Source organism: Haliotis asinina, chromosome 2 (genome assembly GCF_037392515.1).
Source record: "Haliotis asinina isolate JCU_RB_2024 chromosome 2, JCU_Hal_asi_v2, whole genome shotgun sequence".
NCBI lineage: Eukaryota > Metazoa > Mollusca > Gastropoda > Lepetellida > Haliotidae > Haliotis > Haliotis asinina.
Genome location: NC_090281.1, coordinates 94,667,627 through 94,688,318, shown reverse-complemented (window position 1 = coordinate 94,688,318; position 20,692 = coordinate 94,667,627). Strand labels below are relative to the sequence as shown.

General features: G+C 37.9%; 1 protein-coding gene across 1 annotated transcript in view; it reads left to right on the top strand.

Annotated features, from left to right (window-relative positions):
* Nucleotides 1–8,980, top strand: part of LOC137273040 (glutamate receptor-like) — a 102,969-nt gene extending 93,989 nt beyond the window's left edge. Inside the window, exons 15-17 of the mRNA XM_067805481.1 lie at nt 5,723–5,834; nt 6,407–6,544; nt 7,908–8,980. Of these exons, the coding sequence (XP_067661582.1) occupies nt 5,723–5,834; nt 6,407–6,544; nt 7,908–8,003 (346 nt within the window). The 3' untranslated portion in view covers nt 8,004–8,980. The remainder of the gene's footprint in view (nt 1–5,722; nt 5,835–6,406; nt 6,545–7,907) is intronic.
* The last annotated feature ends 11,712 nt before the right edge of the window (nt 8,981–20,692 follow it).

Below are 20,692 nucleotides of genomic sequence, written 5' to 3'. Positions count from 1 at the left end.
GGCTGGAATTTGTCATTCGTCCAAGTACAAAGCAGCACTTGAAACTGACAAGAGTTTGCACCAGTCAGATCCAGTCATCCGAAAAAATGAATGCGGTTTGTTTGCAACCCACAGACATAAAAACATGTCATGTGTATCACACGTGCCTAATTACATAATGTGGCAGACACGGGACTCGCGTGCACGAGTCATAAATCAACATATTTTCTTTATGTCGTATAGTCTGATAGGTGTTAAGTTCAAATTGCACGTGGTCAATGATTGCAGCTGTGTATTGCATGTTGTCTTTAGCAGACAGGCAGACAGACATATAGGTGTAAATAAACCAGACACTGAGCTTTCTCTGTGACAGTGACTGCTTACCACAATCAACAAGTTGTTTTACGTAACGAGTAGATTATTTACTTGTTTGTGTACACAACCAAGATTAGACTCCTGCTCACGACCTCAGACGCTGGGCATACATGCTGTTTCAAGCTCCGCGAACCTATTCACTGCGCATGCGTCATGGACGCAGCGCAGCACAGCTGTTGAAACCAGGTTTTCCCCCAGCGCTGGGGGGAATTTAGTGAAACCAGAGACCATATAATAGAGGGACGGCCCTCTCCAACAGTGTATCATTAAACATCAGCGCTACGGTCTGTCATGTAACTGATACACATCGACACCCTGCTGCTAACTTCCGGTTACCGGAACACATGCGCAGGAGATGCGCAAACATTCGCAAATGAACACTCTGGTAACCACGTAAACAATATTGCGTAATATCCGGACCGAGAGTTAATTCCTTAGCTGGATTTCACCGGTTGCGACTGACAGTCAAAGATTACATGAACAGCTCCAATAAACTGATTACAATAATCGTAATCTCTATCTTGTCTCACACAAGATGTCAACTTTTCAACTGTCCCACATGTCAACTGACAAAATCGCTGAAAATGTGTATCGTTCGCGAAATCCGTGCCGTTTTAGGCCACTCATGTAACAGTACTGTTGTCAATATCCCCGATGTTCGCTGAACTTCATCACATAACCTCTAGATTTTGTTTTAAGTATCCGTTGCCACTGGCTGGTGGTTCACTAAATGACGCTATTAGTCTCTGATTTTGATTTCATATTAATTTGCGTAACTTTATGAAGCTGATAGTCCCAACGAAACACGATTTCACGTTATCCACGAACGTTACAGTAATGTTTGTTTGAATGCCAGTTTGGGGCTGACAGTGATAACGCTTTCGGGGCCGTACGGAGACATACGCACATTATAATATGGTTTTTTTTGCAAAGGAAAGCTACTCAGAACTACTAAAGCCACGAGGACCATTTTCACAAACGTCAATGTACAACATTACATACAGTAACCGCGTATAGTTGATTTTGTGACCATTTGACCGTTTCTTTCACAGTAGATTGAGAGGGAATGAAGCAATGACTTGATAACTTGAACTTGTCATGATATAAAGGTCGTGAGGCATCCCCCCAAACACACCACCCGGTGAAATTAATTATTTTCATAGGGTTCATAACTTTAATTTTATCATGACACTTACCATGAAATATTTGTCACATACCTTTCCGAAAATACCGGAATTGCAACTGACTGGGACTGTGCAGGTGTGATTGTGATGTTATGTTATATGTTTTATAAGAGAACAATAAATGTATATGTATTGCTAAATACAACTATTTAGTTAATATTCTTTCAAGCTTTCATTAAAAACAAATATGAATGTCAACTGTTTGAAATTGAGACTAACACTAAAGAATATACTAATTTTTTAAAATATTAAAACATGATATTGGTAATGAAAAATATCAAATCTGTACACAACTTCGTCCACGGATATCTTTAAGAGAATAACCATCAAACCACAGTTTCAAACCTGATGAAAAACACAGTTCAAACGTCTTGCGTCTTGCAAGTGATGTTCAAATGATGGATGCCTGAAAGATAGTGTATTTGCAACCCTATGATGGATGCATCACAGTCAGGTTCAATACTTGGTCATGATCTGATTCAAACTGTAAAAGCCCTTAGTAGAGATTCAAATGTCACAAACGATTTTATAGTTGAAGACAAAACCAAGTTATCTGGACAGTCAATTTCTTTATTTCATAGTTATTGTGACAATACAGTTACACTATGTGTTCGATGGGTTTTGCCATTGAAGTTCATTATCAAGCTCTCGAGAGGTACTTTGGATCATATATCATCAGATGTGCATACAGGAAGATTTTATTTAGAGTATGCACACCTGTATAGAAAAAGTCAGCAGCCATCACAGACTTATTCACATCTTCACCCAGTTTTTGCTAAACCGCAGAATTAATGGCAGAACAGCCATCATAATCTGTCTGTTCCTGCTGGCATGGGGTGTCTGTGCGTTCATCAGTGAGGTCAATGAAGAATGACTTCCACTGTTTGTCACACAGTGCATCTATTGAACTGAAAAAAGGAGAGGAACAATTTTGATATTAAAGAAAAAATAACATGAATTCAGTGCTCTAAATACTTGTTGAAATTATATGACAGCTGGTAGTCAATGCTCTTTCAAACATGATCTGTTTACTTACTCTCAAGATGGGAATATTGCACTTAATTAACACTGTATCTTTCCTTACATAAGAAAAGAAGCAAAATTAATTCTTGACTATGCAAACGTTTTGATATTTCAAACTTTTTTTCTGCAGATAACGGATAATACAAACACCTATAGAATAAATAAATACCAATAACTACAAATTATCAACTTTTTATCAACAATTTTTCATCCAATGAAATGATTTCTTCGGTGTGCACCCTTAGTTAACAGTGACACCATTTTGAATATTACTTCCATTATTACTTACCTGCAATCAAGAACTGTTCATTGAACTTTCTTTTTCCTGGGCATCTACAAGACAAAATAATAAGTTTATGCTATGATTGGTATAATGATATAAGTATAAAGTTGAATAAGGTACTTTAAATCATAATTAAACTTCATTAAGAAGAAAAATGATCAAAACAGAAAAATATATTATTTCATGAAAAATAAGGATATTTGCTACAAGCATAATCATCACAATGAACAAAAATGGAAATATGTACAATTATTTACAACCCATAAGTGCATGAGACTTTTGAAGAATGGATTAAACATATATTCGGGTCATATTAACAAACAAAATTAATGTAGTGTCGTCTGCTACATGGTATCTGAAATGTGCAGTACATGATACAAATGCGGGTTTACGTAAAAAAAATCATAAAAAATAAACTACCGATCATAGCCATATAAATTTAGTACTAAGCAAAAGAGGAATTCGCCGTAAATGTTCACATACTTATTTTAAAAATGCTAGTAGTAAGCTGTTATTGTGAAAGCGTCCGGAAATCAAGTGTTGTGGAGTAAATATTTCAGAAAACATTCACATTTCGTCGTATTGCAGGAGTCAAAATAAGGCATTATACGTCCTCCACAGATTTATAAATACCACTAAACCAAACTTTATCTAATCTGCTTTTATTACATCCCGGTAACTAAGGATTGGTATTGAAAATTAGTAGCTGTTATTGAAACTCAAAATCGGGACTTTCGCCGATTTTGCACCGCCGCCATTGTCCTCACAGACCAACGATCACTTATGACAGCATTCATCAAATACAAAGACATGTATACGCTTTAGCACCACTAAAAACCTCAGATGCACTCTTACAAATATATGTATGTACATGAGAATAAATGAGAAAAACTAAATCTTACCTTTGTTATGAAAATACGCAAAATCTATGACTGAAGTGAACACACGTTCCTCGAAGCTTCCGGATAGGCTGCGCAGTACAAGCCGTAGCGCGGATGGTTTCGCGCATTGGCTTGAGGGCCGTCCCTCTATTATATGGTCTCTGGTGAAACGTTTGAACTCCGATTTCGCGGGCTTTTTTTTCATCGCGTTTTTTTCAACTTTATAGGTTGAACTGGCATTTTTGATGATTTGTTTCGGTAAGTGCATACCGAAAGGTACCAGAATCTGCAAAGTTGTGTTTTACGTTGCATGTGACCTTTAACATTTTTCAAGATTGAGTCTGGTAACTGTGGCGCGGTCCGTTTAAGAAACGGTTTCAGTTACATGTGTGTTCACCACAAAATATATTTGTAGGGATATATTACAGAACTTTAATTATGAAACAATGTGTTACTAATGTCAACATGTATGTGACGGATAAACTACTTACCTTATGATAGATAATAAATGTAGGTCAGAAGTTACAATTCAGTTAAGAAGATAAACGTGGCATTTGACAATAAAAGCAACAACAGCCTACTCACATGAAACCTAAGTGATTGTTCCATGCCGTCTTCAAGCATATTAGTGTGAATGCCTTTGAAATTACTGATTTGAAATTTGAAATAGTTAGAAGGCAAGATAGCCTATTTTGTTCAAACCCTGGGACCATTCATAAACACATGCAAAAATATCTTGTCTCCCCAGAAATGTTTAATGTAACACATGGTATAATTCAAAACTGGAATTTCATCATACATATTTTTGTCACTGATGAGACATGTTTGAAACTTAAATTACATATCGTAATTCTTATCAAGATTGATGTGACTTCCTTTTATATCTTCGTAGGAAGCGCACGAAACGTCATCTGAATATTACTCTCTGTTCTTACATGAAAGAATACTGAAATGTGTGTAATTCGAGTACGTTTTAAACGCTCAACTTACATGCATATACAGTCTATCTATTGATATATGTAATATCATGACAGTTGCAGTACCTGATGAGGGCAGCTTTCCATTTATTAGCTTCTGGTATACTCATATGAATAAAAAAAACTAATAAAATATCAAATAATCCTGCTTATGATTTTGTCTTGACTGCCCTCAATTGTCATGACAACACATTTCAACTGAATTTGATATAGATCTGCTATCCAGAAATGTGTGATGTGACGTTTGAATTCATAATTACATAAACACTCAGACATTTAGTGCAAAAAGTGCTTGTATTACTAATGGAAACAGCCTGTCTCAGAACAACATTAAGATGATATCAGAGATTTATATATATTGCGTAATCCATGTTATGTGTTTTGGACACCTTAGTCTTTTTTAACTGGAATCTTCGTTGTGTATATAAATCATCTCTACTTCGAATAGTTTCAGAGTGAGATCCGACGATCCCACTGATCGTGGTTCTTTGATGTTTAGAATTATTCGTGCTCGTGTGCTTCTCTCAAAGGGAATACAGATAGCGATTTGTTGTCGTGCGTTCGAATCCAAAGTTCAGTTGCACCGGCATGTCCTCATGGAGAAATGGATATACGGTGATATATCTGATATACTCTTTCTGCAGGCTCAGCAGTCAGCTCACACAAGGAATACTCCTCCTTACAGGCTCTCAATACAATTCACATAGAGCTGTTAGACTTAGGCAATCCACGACGTGAACACCAACGAACACCAAACAGTCTTCGAGTATCTTCAGAAACAGACTGAACTGAACCTCAAAGCCTGAATGGTGATGAAAAAGAATGTCCCAGTGTTGGAGAGCTGGTGCATGACACTTACAAAGGAAACTTCTTTAATTATCTGTTTGATTCAAAACCATGCTTATGATGTAATATTAGTTGTACGACGGCATCTGCTGTTCACAATTGTTTTGAGGATGGTGGTTTATAAATGACATGCTGTTGCATTATAGCTGTGACATATAGATGTTTCCTTTTCAGAGAGAAAATCAGCTATGCGGTATTAAAACTGAAGGAAGATGGTACTTTACATAAGCTTCAACAAACATGGTGGTATGAGAAAACAGAATGCGGATCTGATACAGGTCACAGGGTAAGGATTACATGCTTCCAAATTATAATAATAATAAGGGCATTTGTAAAGCGCAGAATTTCACACCACGGAGGACATCTGGCATAATGTTTCCACCTGACGACATATACTTGGATTGCCTCGTACGTCCTTTGGCTTTCACGTACTAAAGCACTACCTTCTGAACTAAACCGTAATGGATTTTGGACCCCATTTTGTAGCAGGGGGAAACGTTTCTCGAGCACGGCACGTCAGAGATTTTGTCTTACGGCGAGATCATTGTAGTATATTCAAAATCCCTTTAGCAGGCTTGTTTTCGAAATGATGCACCACATCCGGGCATTGATGAGGTGGAGTGGTGCCCCTTTTCGAACCCGGGATTTGCCGAGGGTGGATTTAAATCATAGATTAGCCAAGATACGGCCAGAAGAGCAGCCCGAAACGTACATTACTAATTACTAATGCGAGAAATATTATTGACTGAGCAGTAACCACATAATTGCTTATCTCTTATAACGTTATTGCGTACACAATGTAAACCGATTTCATATTTCTAAACGGTTAAAATTGATGGACGTATATTTCACTTTCAGGAATCCAAAAAGCGGTCTTTGTCCCTAAGCAACGTTGCTGGAATATTCTATATATTAATAAGTGGCCTTGTGGTGTCAATAGTAACTGGTATTATAGAAATATTCTGTTTGAAGAAAAGGCCTATACCGGGAGCTGCTGTAAGTATTCTTTACTTTTGTCATATTAATCAAATATATTCAGATTTATTGTAAATAATCTGCATAGTCTTTTATTGAAAAGAGTACATATGACGGACATATAATTTACCAATGATGCACAAACGACGATGCATGTTCATACAGTGTTATCAACATTACCTTATGTTCAGAAATACCTGTGTGCATGGACACGCACTTAAAACAGTGAAGTATACACAAGTCATATTTCGTCTTCAAAAAGCCAATATAAGGACCGAACTGACCCTGTGTAGGTACAGCTCAGAGTCCCCGAAGAACCATCCTAAACGTCATTGTTCGGCCAGGACAATTAAGGCTGTATATTACCCTGATATATGCTCTTGAAAACAATCAGAGTAATATTTATACTTAGTTTCAGAACAAAGAAAAGTGATCGATGTTTCCGATGTTTCGTCCTTCAGAGTAGACCCGTGGTCATCATTCACAAATCTCCCAAGAACACCACATAACATGTTCTCCATTCGTCAGTTGCTATCGTACAATTAATACTAGAAAGTAATATTAATAATTTCTTCAAAATTCTCCGTCTCTGTCAAGACTTGGCCATCTTGGGCAATACATACAAAACGATTTCATAGGTAATGATAATGTAGTACCAGTATGATAACACCATATCGAACACACTGTATATTATTAAATTTGCTGGTTTACACTTCACCCACTGTCGTCCCATACATAAAACAGTCTGGAAATAACTGGAGTTTGATCCTAATCCATTATCTAGCTATTAATACTAAGCAATGGTTACCGAGTTGACTGTTTAACCCGGAATATTCACGGGTCATCTCTAAAATGATATTATAAACATCAAATATACGTTCCAAGTGCATAATCCGTCTTTTCCAATTCTTCGATGCATTCCCATTCTTGTTATGTATATATGTCACAGCTCCATCGTAGAAGTTGGTTTGTGAGTGTATGAGTCCTGTGGTATTTCCTCGCTTTAAAATATTACGTTACAACCACCTAAAAGGGATCAACACATTGTACACTTGTGTCAAGTTTTAGATTACGCATGACGATTGAATACTGCACGCTAAGTCATCCTTACGAAAATTCTAGAGCGTCAGCAGTGACTCGTTTCATGAAAAAAGATGCAAGTAGTCATCTAGAGACTATTCGATATTACTCCGCGGTGCTTTGTCACATAACAAATTCCGAGTCACAAATAGTAATGCATAATACAAGGCTTACTGTCGCATTCATCGAATTGGTCCTATCATGAATACTAACGAAATGAAAATATATATTGTCGATTTAGGAAACGTTGTAATTTCTATGTTTTTTGTCTTTTAAATCTGATTCCATTTCTATTCCTTTTCAGCCAGATCATATAAAAAGAAATGATACAAGACTGACAGTTGTCGGCACACCGCCAGAACAAATAAATGGACTTATAAATGATGTGCGAATACGGTGAAAACGTTGTGTGAATACGATGAAATACGTTGTGACAATACAAAGAAACACTTTGTGTGAGTTATATGAAATATTGTGTGAGAATATAATGAAACTTCATGTAAAAAACAAAATAGAAAACGTTGTTGGTATACGATAACACTTCCGAATAAGTCAAAAAATACAGATGTTACACGACGTACATGCCTGAACAGCCGAATCAATTACAGTGTCGTAACGACTAGGAGACCTTCAACACTGCACATTGAGATCTACAGTACATCCATGTGAGATCTGCACAAAAGAGTTTTCTAAAAATATGAATATGATGTATAGCCATTAAAGGAGGTAAATGATATATGCAGGAAGACATTCAATGAAACGTTCGTATGAATTTGGTGGACGAAACTTTTGTTCAGTCATGAAAATGTGGCTTTTAATTCTCGTTAAGATGTTGACAGTGAGGTTCAGTGCAAGGTGTATCTTTATGGGTGTGTTTTGTGTGCATTTTCAGTTGCCACAACTTTCTTCGTGTGCTCCCTTATATCTGCTGATGACATATTGCATTTCATTATTTTTTGGTAAAAGGTGACTCTCTCTCTCTCTCCTCTGTTCTACTGTTGATGCTTTTATCCTAATTCGACTTGGGAATGACTACACACAAACCGATATGTTGACGTGCAAATGATTTAAATTGAAAACAAACGTTCACTGAAAGTGATCCTCTTATATGATCATATATCATTGCTTTAGAAGAAGCAATCTATTTCATGAATCGACACAAAAGTATCCTTATATTTTTGCAGTCACATTAATGTCGAAATTGGTTACTACTAGCTAGCTCACAAGGATGAAATGAACTCAGCTGTATTATTTATGTAAATATGAGAAATGCCATGTGTATAATTGAAGGACTTCGCATATCCACATGTAATTTCAAATTGTTGATTTGGAAAAAGGTCTGTTATAAGACACACCACTGCACAATGAGATAAATCAATAAAACACACGGGTTGTAGGCTGCAGAAGATTGAATGGTATATCATCCTTCATACTTTCAATTTATGGAGCTGGCACCTCATTCATCAAGCACAAAGATAACAGTGAAAGCGATGCACTGGTTGTTTCAACTGAAAGTTATTTTCATTTACTTCTGTTCTGTAGCCGGTTGACGTTTGGTTCAGATAAGAATTCTTCTGAGTTCTTTTACTGAATATCCCGGGTTTGGTCAGGTGGACAGATAACTAGAAATTGAAATATGTAATTGGTAAAATAACTGAACCAAGTGAATTGATACCACTATTCACCAGGACTTTAAATAGCCTGATCAGCAATTTGTTGTGTTTCGTTAAAGGTTAAAATTTTCTAAGCAGTGATTTTGAATGTGTGCTAGATGTTTTTACATGTTGGTGTATAATAAAGTGTTACAATGCATATCTTCATACGGATGTGCATTTATTGTGTAAGCATATGATGATGCATATGGTAAAGCAAACAAATGTATACGTATGAAGGCGTTAATACTTTGAAATATTTCATGCAGGTGTTGTAAAACACCTCGGGAGACAATTACAAGTACATGTAGCCAAACGGCGTTTCACGTCTAAAGAAATTCCAAAGGACAACATTTTGTATCTTGCACACATTCACATGCCTCGATAAATGTTTCACTTTGTCAGTCGAACAATGAACACAGACCCCCTTGTATCTTTCGTGATGAGTGCCTCATGTAAATATCAATGGTACTCGACCTCTTTGTACAAACATTTTCACATTTCATGTACAACTGATACCCTTGAATGTAAATAAAGAATATATCTCTTTTTCTGTTTGTTTCTTCTATGCTTCAACAGCAAATATGGAACTGTTACTTGGACATCGCTTGAGTGGCTGGTCAATAATAAGAGGGTAATAATGCCAATCAAACAAATCAATTGGCTGGTCAATGTAGGTACAGTGAATAGATGAGCTGTCTGTGAGCTGATCAGACAACAGAATGAGTATACAAGAGTAACAAAATATACTCTCACAATATATGCTACAAGCATCAATCAGGGTTTGCAAACACATATATTCTTCAATGGGTCTGTGTTGTGCTTGGAATCGAACTCGTCTCTTCAGCGTAAGGTGCAAACGACTTCGTCACTAGACTGCTTTACTACTAGTTAGAATGAAATACGTATTAAACATACGTGTGAAAGGACCAGTTCACCGCCTCAGTATCAGATCTTTTGCTTTCGCAAAACAGTGGCTGTAAGTTTGGAAAACGGTTGTTACAAAGTCCGCCGTCAGTTGTCTAATACGCTCAGCCATCGCTGCGGCCGACTTTGTGTGCATGCCATTGGATGCCTGACTCTGCAGGCAGGGGTTCTAATCCCGGAATGGACTCAAAGCAACAAAGAGCCTAGCTTGTGTGCGTTACCCGAGAAAGTGTAATCTGAAACGTAGCTCAAGTTAAACGTATACACATCTGGATAGCGCCTCTTCTCCAGATATGCCGTGCTCAAGGGCGGGAATTTGCACACTTCCACGTGTCTCCATAGTCTACATTCAAATATAGCAGGTATGGGATGTTTATAGTTCCTGGTAGCATACCAGTCACCGCATTTTCATGTGGTGTATTGCTAGTTACTAAAGACATTATAGAAATTATCAGTGTCTAGCATTTTCTGACGGTGTGTTTCATAACATCAAAACAGATGTTTAGTTATGTACCGTTCGTCCAAAGAGTAAACTGGCTATCTGGTATCAAAAATACTGTCAGATTGTATTTCAGTACATCCTCAATGTTAGCTAAAAATAGTTAACTTACAATTTCACAAAAAAAATCTGAAAGCGAAGACCATTCAACAAATGCCGCCCTTATGCGACCACCGAACGTAAGAGTAAGTTCGTTATCCACTAGGTCACGTACACGTTAGTGAACGGACTGAACGAGCGATCACTCATTCTTTCGCAACAACACTGTCGATCAGACAGAATACGTTAATATACCAAAAGTCATTTCAAAGGCACAGACATCTGTAGAAGATGGATTTGAAGCAATTTCAACAAATTATCTCGACGATTTTAATATTTCGCATCTCTACCATTATTATGTACGTAATTGTGGAGAATATGAAAACGATTTCCCAAGTAATGAAACCCATCCGGAAACCCCGGGAGCCTCACTGAGCAGCACGAAGTACCGTTCTGCTAGAGCTGTACTGTCGTGACTTCTTTGACAGACTAGAAAACGAAACAAAATTGTTTTCGTGAAATTGATATGAACTGTGACACAGACACGATCAATGTTCTCGAGAGATTATGTTTCTCGTTGCATGTCCAGTAATCTCGTTTGTCTAATAATCCCATCGTAGCAAACACACGCAATAGATATCTTACCACATCATATCAAGCAGAGATGTACGACGATTTGTGTTACTTGCGTTTTACCATAACATTTAATCTTCTCATGACTGCAGATATAGAGACGTGTCATGGTGCTACACGGATAGCGAGGGAATGGTTTCTACTCATGTGCATTTCCGTCATGTAACCAGAGAGACAGTGTGTATCATCTTTGGATGCCTATGGGTTAGTGAGTGAATAAAAGGTTGTCCTCTTGGAAATAAAAGCCAATCTGATATACCGAAACTTAGTTTGAGCAACAGAAGTGACAAGTGACTAAGGTTTTTTTTTCGCTTTTAGCAATATTCCAGCAATATCAAGGCGTAGGACACCAGAATTAGACTTCACACTGTGTACACACATGGGGAATCGAACCGGGTCTTCGGCGAGACGAGCAAACGCTTTAACCATTAGGCTACCCCACGCATCCACTATAGAGTAAACAATGTTTACTTCTGTATATGACTGACAGAAGGCGTCTTCCGCGGGACGAGCTAATTTAAAAAAACAAACTAAACCACTAAGCTACCAGCATCACTTACTACTGTTAACATCAACACCATATGTAGTATTATGGGTTGCTATTAATTTCACATACTTGACATCAGCAATACATTACTTTACATGTGACAGTACAAAGGATTCCTAATAATCACCAAACGTTAAAACAGCGCAACATGAAACAATCCTTTGGTCTCATCAAAACAAAACACGGTGCCATGATATCCTAAAGAATTTTATTTAATATCGAAAACACAGTTTGGAATAATCACATTCCTGAAAATCTGCAGTGGGTGAAAGTCGATATAGTTTTGCAGTTATTTGATAAGGAAGACAATGAAACAGAAAATACTCAAATTGATCGTCTATGACTTGAGGAGGGTCACATCTGGTTTCTTGTCGCTTAGTGAGACTAAACGAGCCTTCCGCTTCCAGATTGGCATTATTCAATGATGTATAGACTCGTCAGGCGATTTTCAGGAGCTGTGATTTCAGACCATTGGTGTAAGAGCAGTTGTCGGGAAATATTAATCACTAATGCCTGTGTTCCCGGGGCTCGAGGCGGGCTGACCGAATTAAGAACAGAGCAGCGTGTTAGCTTTGATGTGTTTGTCGACAGCATGTGGAAATATTTCTTCCGCTCTCTTGCATAGGAACGAGTTTTATGTACATGTACAGAAAGAGGAATCGTCCTATTGATAGACCTATTAATTTCTGGCAAACACCATGTGAATATAATGGTTTCATATGAAAAAGGCAAAAACAAGTGTGAAAACAATTCCATTACAAATGAAGAATAGATATACAGGGTCTTTGCCACAAGCAGTGTTAAGGTCACTGCCCAAATGGTTTCATCAAAGGAGACAGGAGGCATAAAAAGCGTTTTATTTTTCTACATGAAACATTTGTGGTAGCATGTTAATTATCTGCACAAAATGAAAATGGCTTCAATGCATGGTGCAGAATATAATTGTAATGATTATGATCAATATGATAGATTCTGTGTTATTGTGCTATTGTAAACAAGTCAAACGATCTGGAGAGACCGCCTTAAACCATACAGGCAACATCGAATAATTACGTCCTATGCAAGCACAATGTCAACAGTTTGTGCTCGAAATCAGGTATCATTGTGTCTCTGCAAATATTTGTTGCTTCAAGCCCTGATTGCATCTGTACTTCCATGTGTGCCTACAGCTTCAATGTTTGATAGCGTCAAGATATTTCTACCAGGTATGTCTGCTGCTTCATGATATGACTGCAACTGTACTTCAAGACATGTCCACAGCTTCAAGGTATGTTTGCATCTATATTTCAAGGTGTGTCTACTGCTTCAAGGTTTGGCTGCAACTATACTTCAAGATATATCTACTGCCTCAGGGTATGTTTGCATCTATACTTCAAGGTGTGTCTATTGCGTCAAGGTTTGACTGCAGATATATTTCAAGACGTGTCTTTAACTCGAGAGTCATATTCCCAACATATAGGATCTCGTGTGTGGTTCAGTGTAACTCTGTTCTTAAAGTAATAAGGAACAGCGCCGGTGCATTTACGAAAGGAAATCTGCAGTAAGTGGCATTATATTTCCGCCATTGCTGATAACCACTTCAGACAGGGTTTTAGCATCACCCTACGTTCTACCTAGCTTTATTGTAGACAAAGCCTGCAATTGACTTTCCTTACATTTCCATTGATTGTCAGGGTAATTGCCCTGTTGTCTGTATCAACATGGCAGCTGAGGGTCACCATTATATTGTAGATGAACATCATACTAACAGGAAATCAATTGCATTTGCACAAATGCCCCTCGTCTATAGGGAAAATGGTTATGCTGTGATTATAGCCCTCCAACGCCGACACCAAGATAATGGAATAGCACAATGAGAGTCATTCTGACTCTTTGTCAGTCAGCTTTACAGTCCACAAATGAGATCGTTGTTTAGCAAGATGCTATCTCGCGTGCGGCCATATACACAACCTTATCTGTCCCCGATTTTATCACTCACTATAGCCATCTAAACCAGGTCCTCCACAAGACGGAATAAACACGAACACTGATTAGCTGGTGATAAAAATTCAAGGCTTTTGACAATGCAAATGCATTTACCAGAGAGAGATTCTCTGGGTTTATGCTTCATTTCCCAGCGTATGATATTGACAATAATTGACCGAAAGGATACTTCTCTACTCCCGACAATTATTTTTCCATCGTCAAAAAACAGAGATCGTCACGTGCGTGGATGGTAATTCGTTACAAACTCTAATCACAAGACAGGATCGATATCGTTATCCAGAACTATGATTTTTCATTTTCCAGATGAACTATTAAAACGTGGGCAAGGAATTGAAAGGAACATGATGCATTGTGTCTGTTCAAATACTGTCCATAATGAAAGATATGTCTGACAGAGAGCCTCCCAAGTGCTGAGATATCCATCGTGACCAATATGAAATTGGTTTGATATGGTACGGACTGAACAATTCCTCGAAGAAGCGGATGACGCCCGAGTCAATGCATGTGGAAGAAATGGAACATTGTGGGTGAAGAACTGGGAATAACCTCTATTAGAAAGTCATGCCAGTTTCAAGACTGCCAAGTCAGTAGTTCATCCGTTCATTTACAAGGGCCACGAGTTGGTCAGAGATTTAGATGAGTTTGCTCAGAGGGCATCCGTGGCTATTGAAAAGGCTCATAACACAGCTTAACTCTTCAACGTGGTCTGTGCGGGCTCTTATCCACAAAAGTATATTCTCAGTATGATTAAAACAATATTATTGCCCACGTATTTGTTCAGTTAATAATCAAGTGATATAACGGAACTTGGAAGATGGCCAAATGCGGAAGGTATCTCATAACATATCTTCCTGGATAAAGTTACCTAAAGTTGCGAGTATTTTCTGAATAAAATATGAAGTGATGAAGTGATGAAGTGATGTTGATTGAATTGTGAAACATCACCGAGGGAGGGAGGGAGGGAGCGAGCAAAGGAGGTGTATTGATGTTAGAAGAGCATTCCGGCCATTTCCCAGCGGAAACGTAAGAAATAGACCACGACAAGGCGTAATTCGTTGCGCCGCACTACGGAAACTTATAAATGGGCCAACATAACAGAGCAGCGGTACCGTCGTGAACGCACGAGCATTGATAATTAGCTAGCACACCAAGCATTGTGAAAAATATTTAAAAGTAGGATTTTACCTGCAGACCATTGTTGCTATTTGTGCTTTATTCGTATTGTTTGAGTCACTTGTCAGATCAGTAACTCAAACCAACAACTTTATATCTAGATTGGACTGAGTGATGTCATAATCAGGCTATTAGACAAGGTCCTTTCCGCACGCTTAATGGAGTAATATCGATGCTCTGTTGTGAGTTTTGTTAAACGTCTACTTGTTTAATGCCGTGGAAGATATCGTATGTTTCTGTGAATACCGACACAGACGAGCTGGTGAAAACCAATTATGTACTACAATTAGACAACTTCAAATGTGGGTGAATATAAGGAAAACATTGGATCAAAGCGACTGCGTATATTGATTCTGAATTTTCCACACTATTTGAGTAATTCTAGGTACAAATAAAAAAACTCAGACACATTATTTTCCAAAACAACACTTATCTCCACCTTTGTAACTGGCCCCTGCTCATTCCCAAATAAATACGATTGCAGAACCATGTTCGCGACGCATTGATAATTCGATGCAAACTAATAGCAGCAACACCATAACTACGCCCATGACCTAGGAGTAATTTGCAGGAGGAGACACATTGCCTACTTTATTATATGTATGCAGAGAAAACTACCTACATCAGCAAACTAGATAATGGTTCTTCTAATTAGATGAAACACGCAATGCAAATGTAGTTATGAAATCTGAATTGACACAGGAGAGTTCACCAGATATGATATTCAGATAACAGACTCTGGTATTTTGCTAGCATTTTGACAACATCGCTTCATGTAGAGCCAGATCTAATTATAAGACATAATTGCAATCGCAATAGGTGAATTTCTTATCAAAGGCTGAAACTTCGTTAGGTTTAATACAATGAACAATTACATGGTTTCTCACGTCATGGGTGATAGACATCTTTACCATGCATGACGAAATTACAATATTGATTTCCTGTTGTCTCTGTTGAATATGAGACATCATACATACAGTGGCAGTATACACACAAAGAATGACAAGACGCCATGTTGCATTGCAACACGTCGCTTCACACGCTCCACACACATTTAAACACATCACTATATCTCAGCTTAAATATGCTTAAGCCACGTTGTATCTGCTGTGTCTCAACCTGTTCTTTTGTTGTGTTCGTCTTGAAACAAAACACTATATATAATTTGACTGATACTCTGAGGCCCATATTGCAGCTTGTACAATGTCGGGTTACATGTCCAGAAACACAGTTTCATCATATTGCAGAACATTGATGTATTACCTGTCTATTAACAGTATTCCTAATATGTGATCTGCATATCAACAGTATTTCAAATATGTCATATTTAATAGAGGCATAGATATTTTTTTCTGATTTCGTATCTTACAATGTCCTTTACAGCAATGAGTGTTTGTGTAAGTCAACCGTGCCCTGATGTATAAGGTACGATAATAATGTATAATGTATAATTCTTATCACCAGTTTTTTATTTACTAAAGTGCTGTTCATGCTTTTTGTCATCTACAAACAAATGCGAATGTAAAACTTTAACGTCTTAAGAACGAAAGAAATTTCTGATACTCCATGAAATCCAAGCTGACATGAATATTTAAACTTCCTTTCATTCAATTATTCACTAATACTTTTACTTTTACATCCCTACGGGAGCTGCTTCAAAACATATAAATATTCTTCTGGTGATAACGTTTTGAATTATGCTTTTAATTCTGTTCCAAAAACATACTGTGAGTAGAGAAGACAATGAGGAATACCCATGTAACATTGGTGATCGGTTCCATACATCCAAACATTTTATAAAATGTACGATATTCAATTATTGGTCCTAGGCCTAGGATTTCGACAGTTTAGGTAGGAAAAATTATCTGTCCCTCTTGAGGCATTAATCCAGAAAAGACTTTCTATCCCAGCAAGGCCAGCTTAACCCATAGGGATCCGGCTGTCACTAAAGTAAATTATTCCTTCAGCCATATTTGGGTTATGCCGGGGTAATGATCCATAGGAATATATCCCCCGAGCAAGACAGTAATCAAAAGCAAAACGCGATGATGCTTGGCTTGAATGATACATTGCCTTCACTAACAGGGGGATACCTTACTAGTAGACAGTGTCATGACCAGACTCTCCCTGGGGAAATTCGAATCATTCCTGCAAGGAGAAACATATCCCTTACCAAAATGAGTATAGGGATCCGAATGAAATCATGTCCTTCTGTTGATCATATACATGTCTACCTTTTCAAGTTGTGCAAAGGTTGCCCCATGTATGCAGTGTGTGACGAACATATATTCTTTTACATAATGTAATAGTCTTAGTCTTGTATCAAAACAAAGACTTTGTTTTAAAAGCTTCTTTGTATACAAACCATGTGTTCAGCATGGTGACCATTACACAGCTGCCAGCGGAGATCACTCTACTGTCATGTTTGACTGTGATGCTATAACTCGTTATAATTATAGTGAACCTCTGTTGACTGAAGTACATTTCCCCACACGTAAGACATCTCACCATTTACTGGACTCACTGTGAGTAAGTCGCCTACTTTAACGCCGCTTCAAACAGTATTCCAACTGTATCGGGGAATTCAGAATGAAAGGAAGGCTCAAATTAAACCAAATTCATTACCACTTTGCTGCAAATCGCGATTATATGTATGGCTAGAAAATCTAGAAACATAATGCAGGCAAACGTTGATTCGATGCTTCAAGCACAGATTTCAGGTGCGCCGAAGGGAAGCATTGAAATGCAGCTGTTTATCCGACTAGACCATCTGTGTTCTTAGAGTAACAAGGTCAATGTAGGTTCATTGTGAAGATGTCGGCGAAAGCGCTATAATAGTATTAATAACTTTTGGAAGAAAAATGGAACAATGGAGACATTATTTATAATCTGTCTTACACCGCCATACTGGGCTACCTAATCCAACAATAAAACTACAAGTGGCTTCCAAATGTTGATACATCTTAGGGATTCGTGTTGGGTGTGATAAAAATGAGTTGTAATGTTTTTGCTACAGATCTCCAAGAGGACAGAGCACCTGTCATGAAAGCGATAGTTCGGTGGTTCCAGCCCCTGGAATTCGCATACCCAAATACATCCGCTGCGTTCTTCGTTAAGGAGTCAAACCATGGAAGAGTTAGTTCGGAGTCAGTTCATTGTGTTTGACTACTTGGGTATCCATGTCCAAATGACATCGAATGTGTATCTCAGTTATCTATCAGCACACAACCAAAGTAGGTCCGTCTTGGCACATGCGGTTACACAGACACACGCACCCAATATAGCCGAAGCAAACATTGGCCATCGGCACGATAGAAAACCCCTTTCAACTTCAACTTCACATAAATTTTTATTGTGTGTTATGGAGTTATGAAATTTAATGTTAAACAATGTTGTAACTGCCACATTCTTTAGGTTAAGATTAAGCATGTAGTAGCTTAAGGGGTGATTGTCGGGAACATAATTATTAGTACCAGTAGTAATTCAAAGCATCGATGAGTGTGGCAAGCCTATCTCCCTAAAATCTCACATTTCCTAGCAGTTATATTCTTTCTAGGATTATTGTAGAAAAATCATCACTGTCAATGCTTGTTGAAGGGTAATTTCCCGGACCTTGCCTTTGTCTATACTGTCATAATACGTGAACTCCCGCTTAATTGTGTAGAAGCGATATAATTACTTTACAATACTGTGTATTGTCTTGGTAAGTTGATCGATGTTTACAAGACAATTGAAATAGAGGATGTATCTCTTTTGCTTGTCTCTACGCTAATTCTTTTGCTCGATTTCTAGATGGATTCATTCAACCATTGTTGAAATCAACCATAAGATAAATTATCAAATACCAGAGGATTAATTCAGTTAACATTCAATCATTTTAGAAACATATGTTCAATTACACTTCCGGGTTTTAGGACGATTAGTTTTGTTGCCAATCTTCTACGGTACAGGTCTCTGCGCTTAACTATCTGAACAGGACGAATAAACACATGACATCGATCATGTATATATGAGAGCCATGTCAATAAAATATGATGAGATTTCTCGATGAGGATGAACATTTAGATTTGAATTAAAAACAGCTTTTTCGTTGCATTAAAAAAACACATTTAACGTAAAAGGAATTTCGGCTGAGATAATAAGAATTTCAAAATGGGAATGAAAATAAGAGAAATCAGAAACGTACGATCAATACAAGCAAATAAACAATGATCAGTAGTCGTTAAGAGTATAATCACGTTTCTTTACAAACACGATCGTTGTGTTTTGTTGACTTTTAACTAACTGAGAATAAATCAGAAATGACATTACTAAAATGTCAGGCGCGTGTGGAATTTCTGTGGAATTTTCATCTATTTCCAAGACCGTTGTTTCAACAGTTACATTGATGTGATGGCATTGAGGGCCGAATGCAACGTGACTTTTTCATCAAGAACATTCTTGATTCAAGGTATGATTTCATTCTAGTAATTCGTCAATGCTTTCAGTGTTAGCCTTAATGTTGATAAAACTGTCTGTTGATAACAAGACCATTTCCGTAACTTCAAGATATAACCGTTGTTGGAACTGCCTTCGACATTTCATGTGCATCTGTGATTGAGTCACTATCACATAGCAAGGATACCGGATAGTTACTTGTGTGTATGTTTACCAAGGAAGTTGTCAATGGTCCACGTGTTAAATATAAGAAAAAGGAAAACAAACAAGTGAACATTTGGCAAGAACCGAAATAGAGATTAGCATCAGACATCGCTGATTGGTGAATTGTAGAAATCATTCACGTTCCTGCCATAAAACCTTTGAAAACGTCACAAGGCACAAGGGGCGTCACAGAACGATGTAAACGCAAAGAGTTGGAGCTAGTGGAATACTGCTTAGAATAAAGAGAAATTTGACAAACTGAAAGATAAAGACATCACTATACCAACCGTTCTGATAGTTTGCTGTCGTTCGAATGTTTGGGGGCGGGATGGGCGAGGTGTCAGGGTACTAATCCAGCGAGTTTGGAGGTGCCGGGATCGAGCCCACCTGTGACCGGGTGTGAAAGACTTTTGGCATCATCGTGTGCAGACTCTTTCAGTGTAGTCACAACCCCTACTGTGCAATACACAACCCTGTGCACTTATAACGACCCGCAAATCTGTTGGTAGATGACGAGATGGTGGCCACACGAATACATACATGCAAACACCGAGTTGCGGGTACAGCAACGTTCAGTAAACATGGACAAAGTACTGTCACTGTACACATGTTTCAGGAAAACCACATTACCTCGGTACGCCTAGTAGACTGCAAGAGTTGTACAGTCCCCTGGGAGTTGAGATTAAAACTGCAATGTGCCGTCGTGTTGGACATTCAATGAGTATGAAAAAAAGCCAAAACTCCCTTGAGCAGGAGAACGGGATATACAAGTGTCTCGTATAATAAGTGTAACTTATGCTTAGATCTGCTGCATATTACGTACTTTGTTTTAATTTCAGATGGGTGATACAAGTGAAGGGAATTGGCTATTTTGCCTCATTTAATCAATGCTCCGGAAAATTGTGGGGGTAGAACATATAGCTATGTTCATTATACGAAATCATTGCAATATGTTATGATTACAAAGCCACTTTTGTGAAATTTTCGATGCA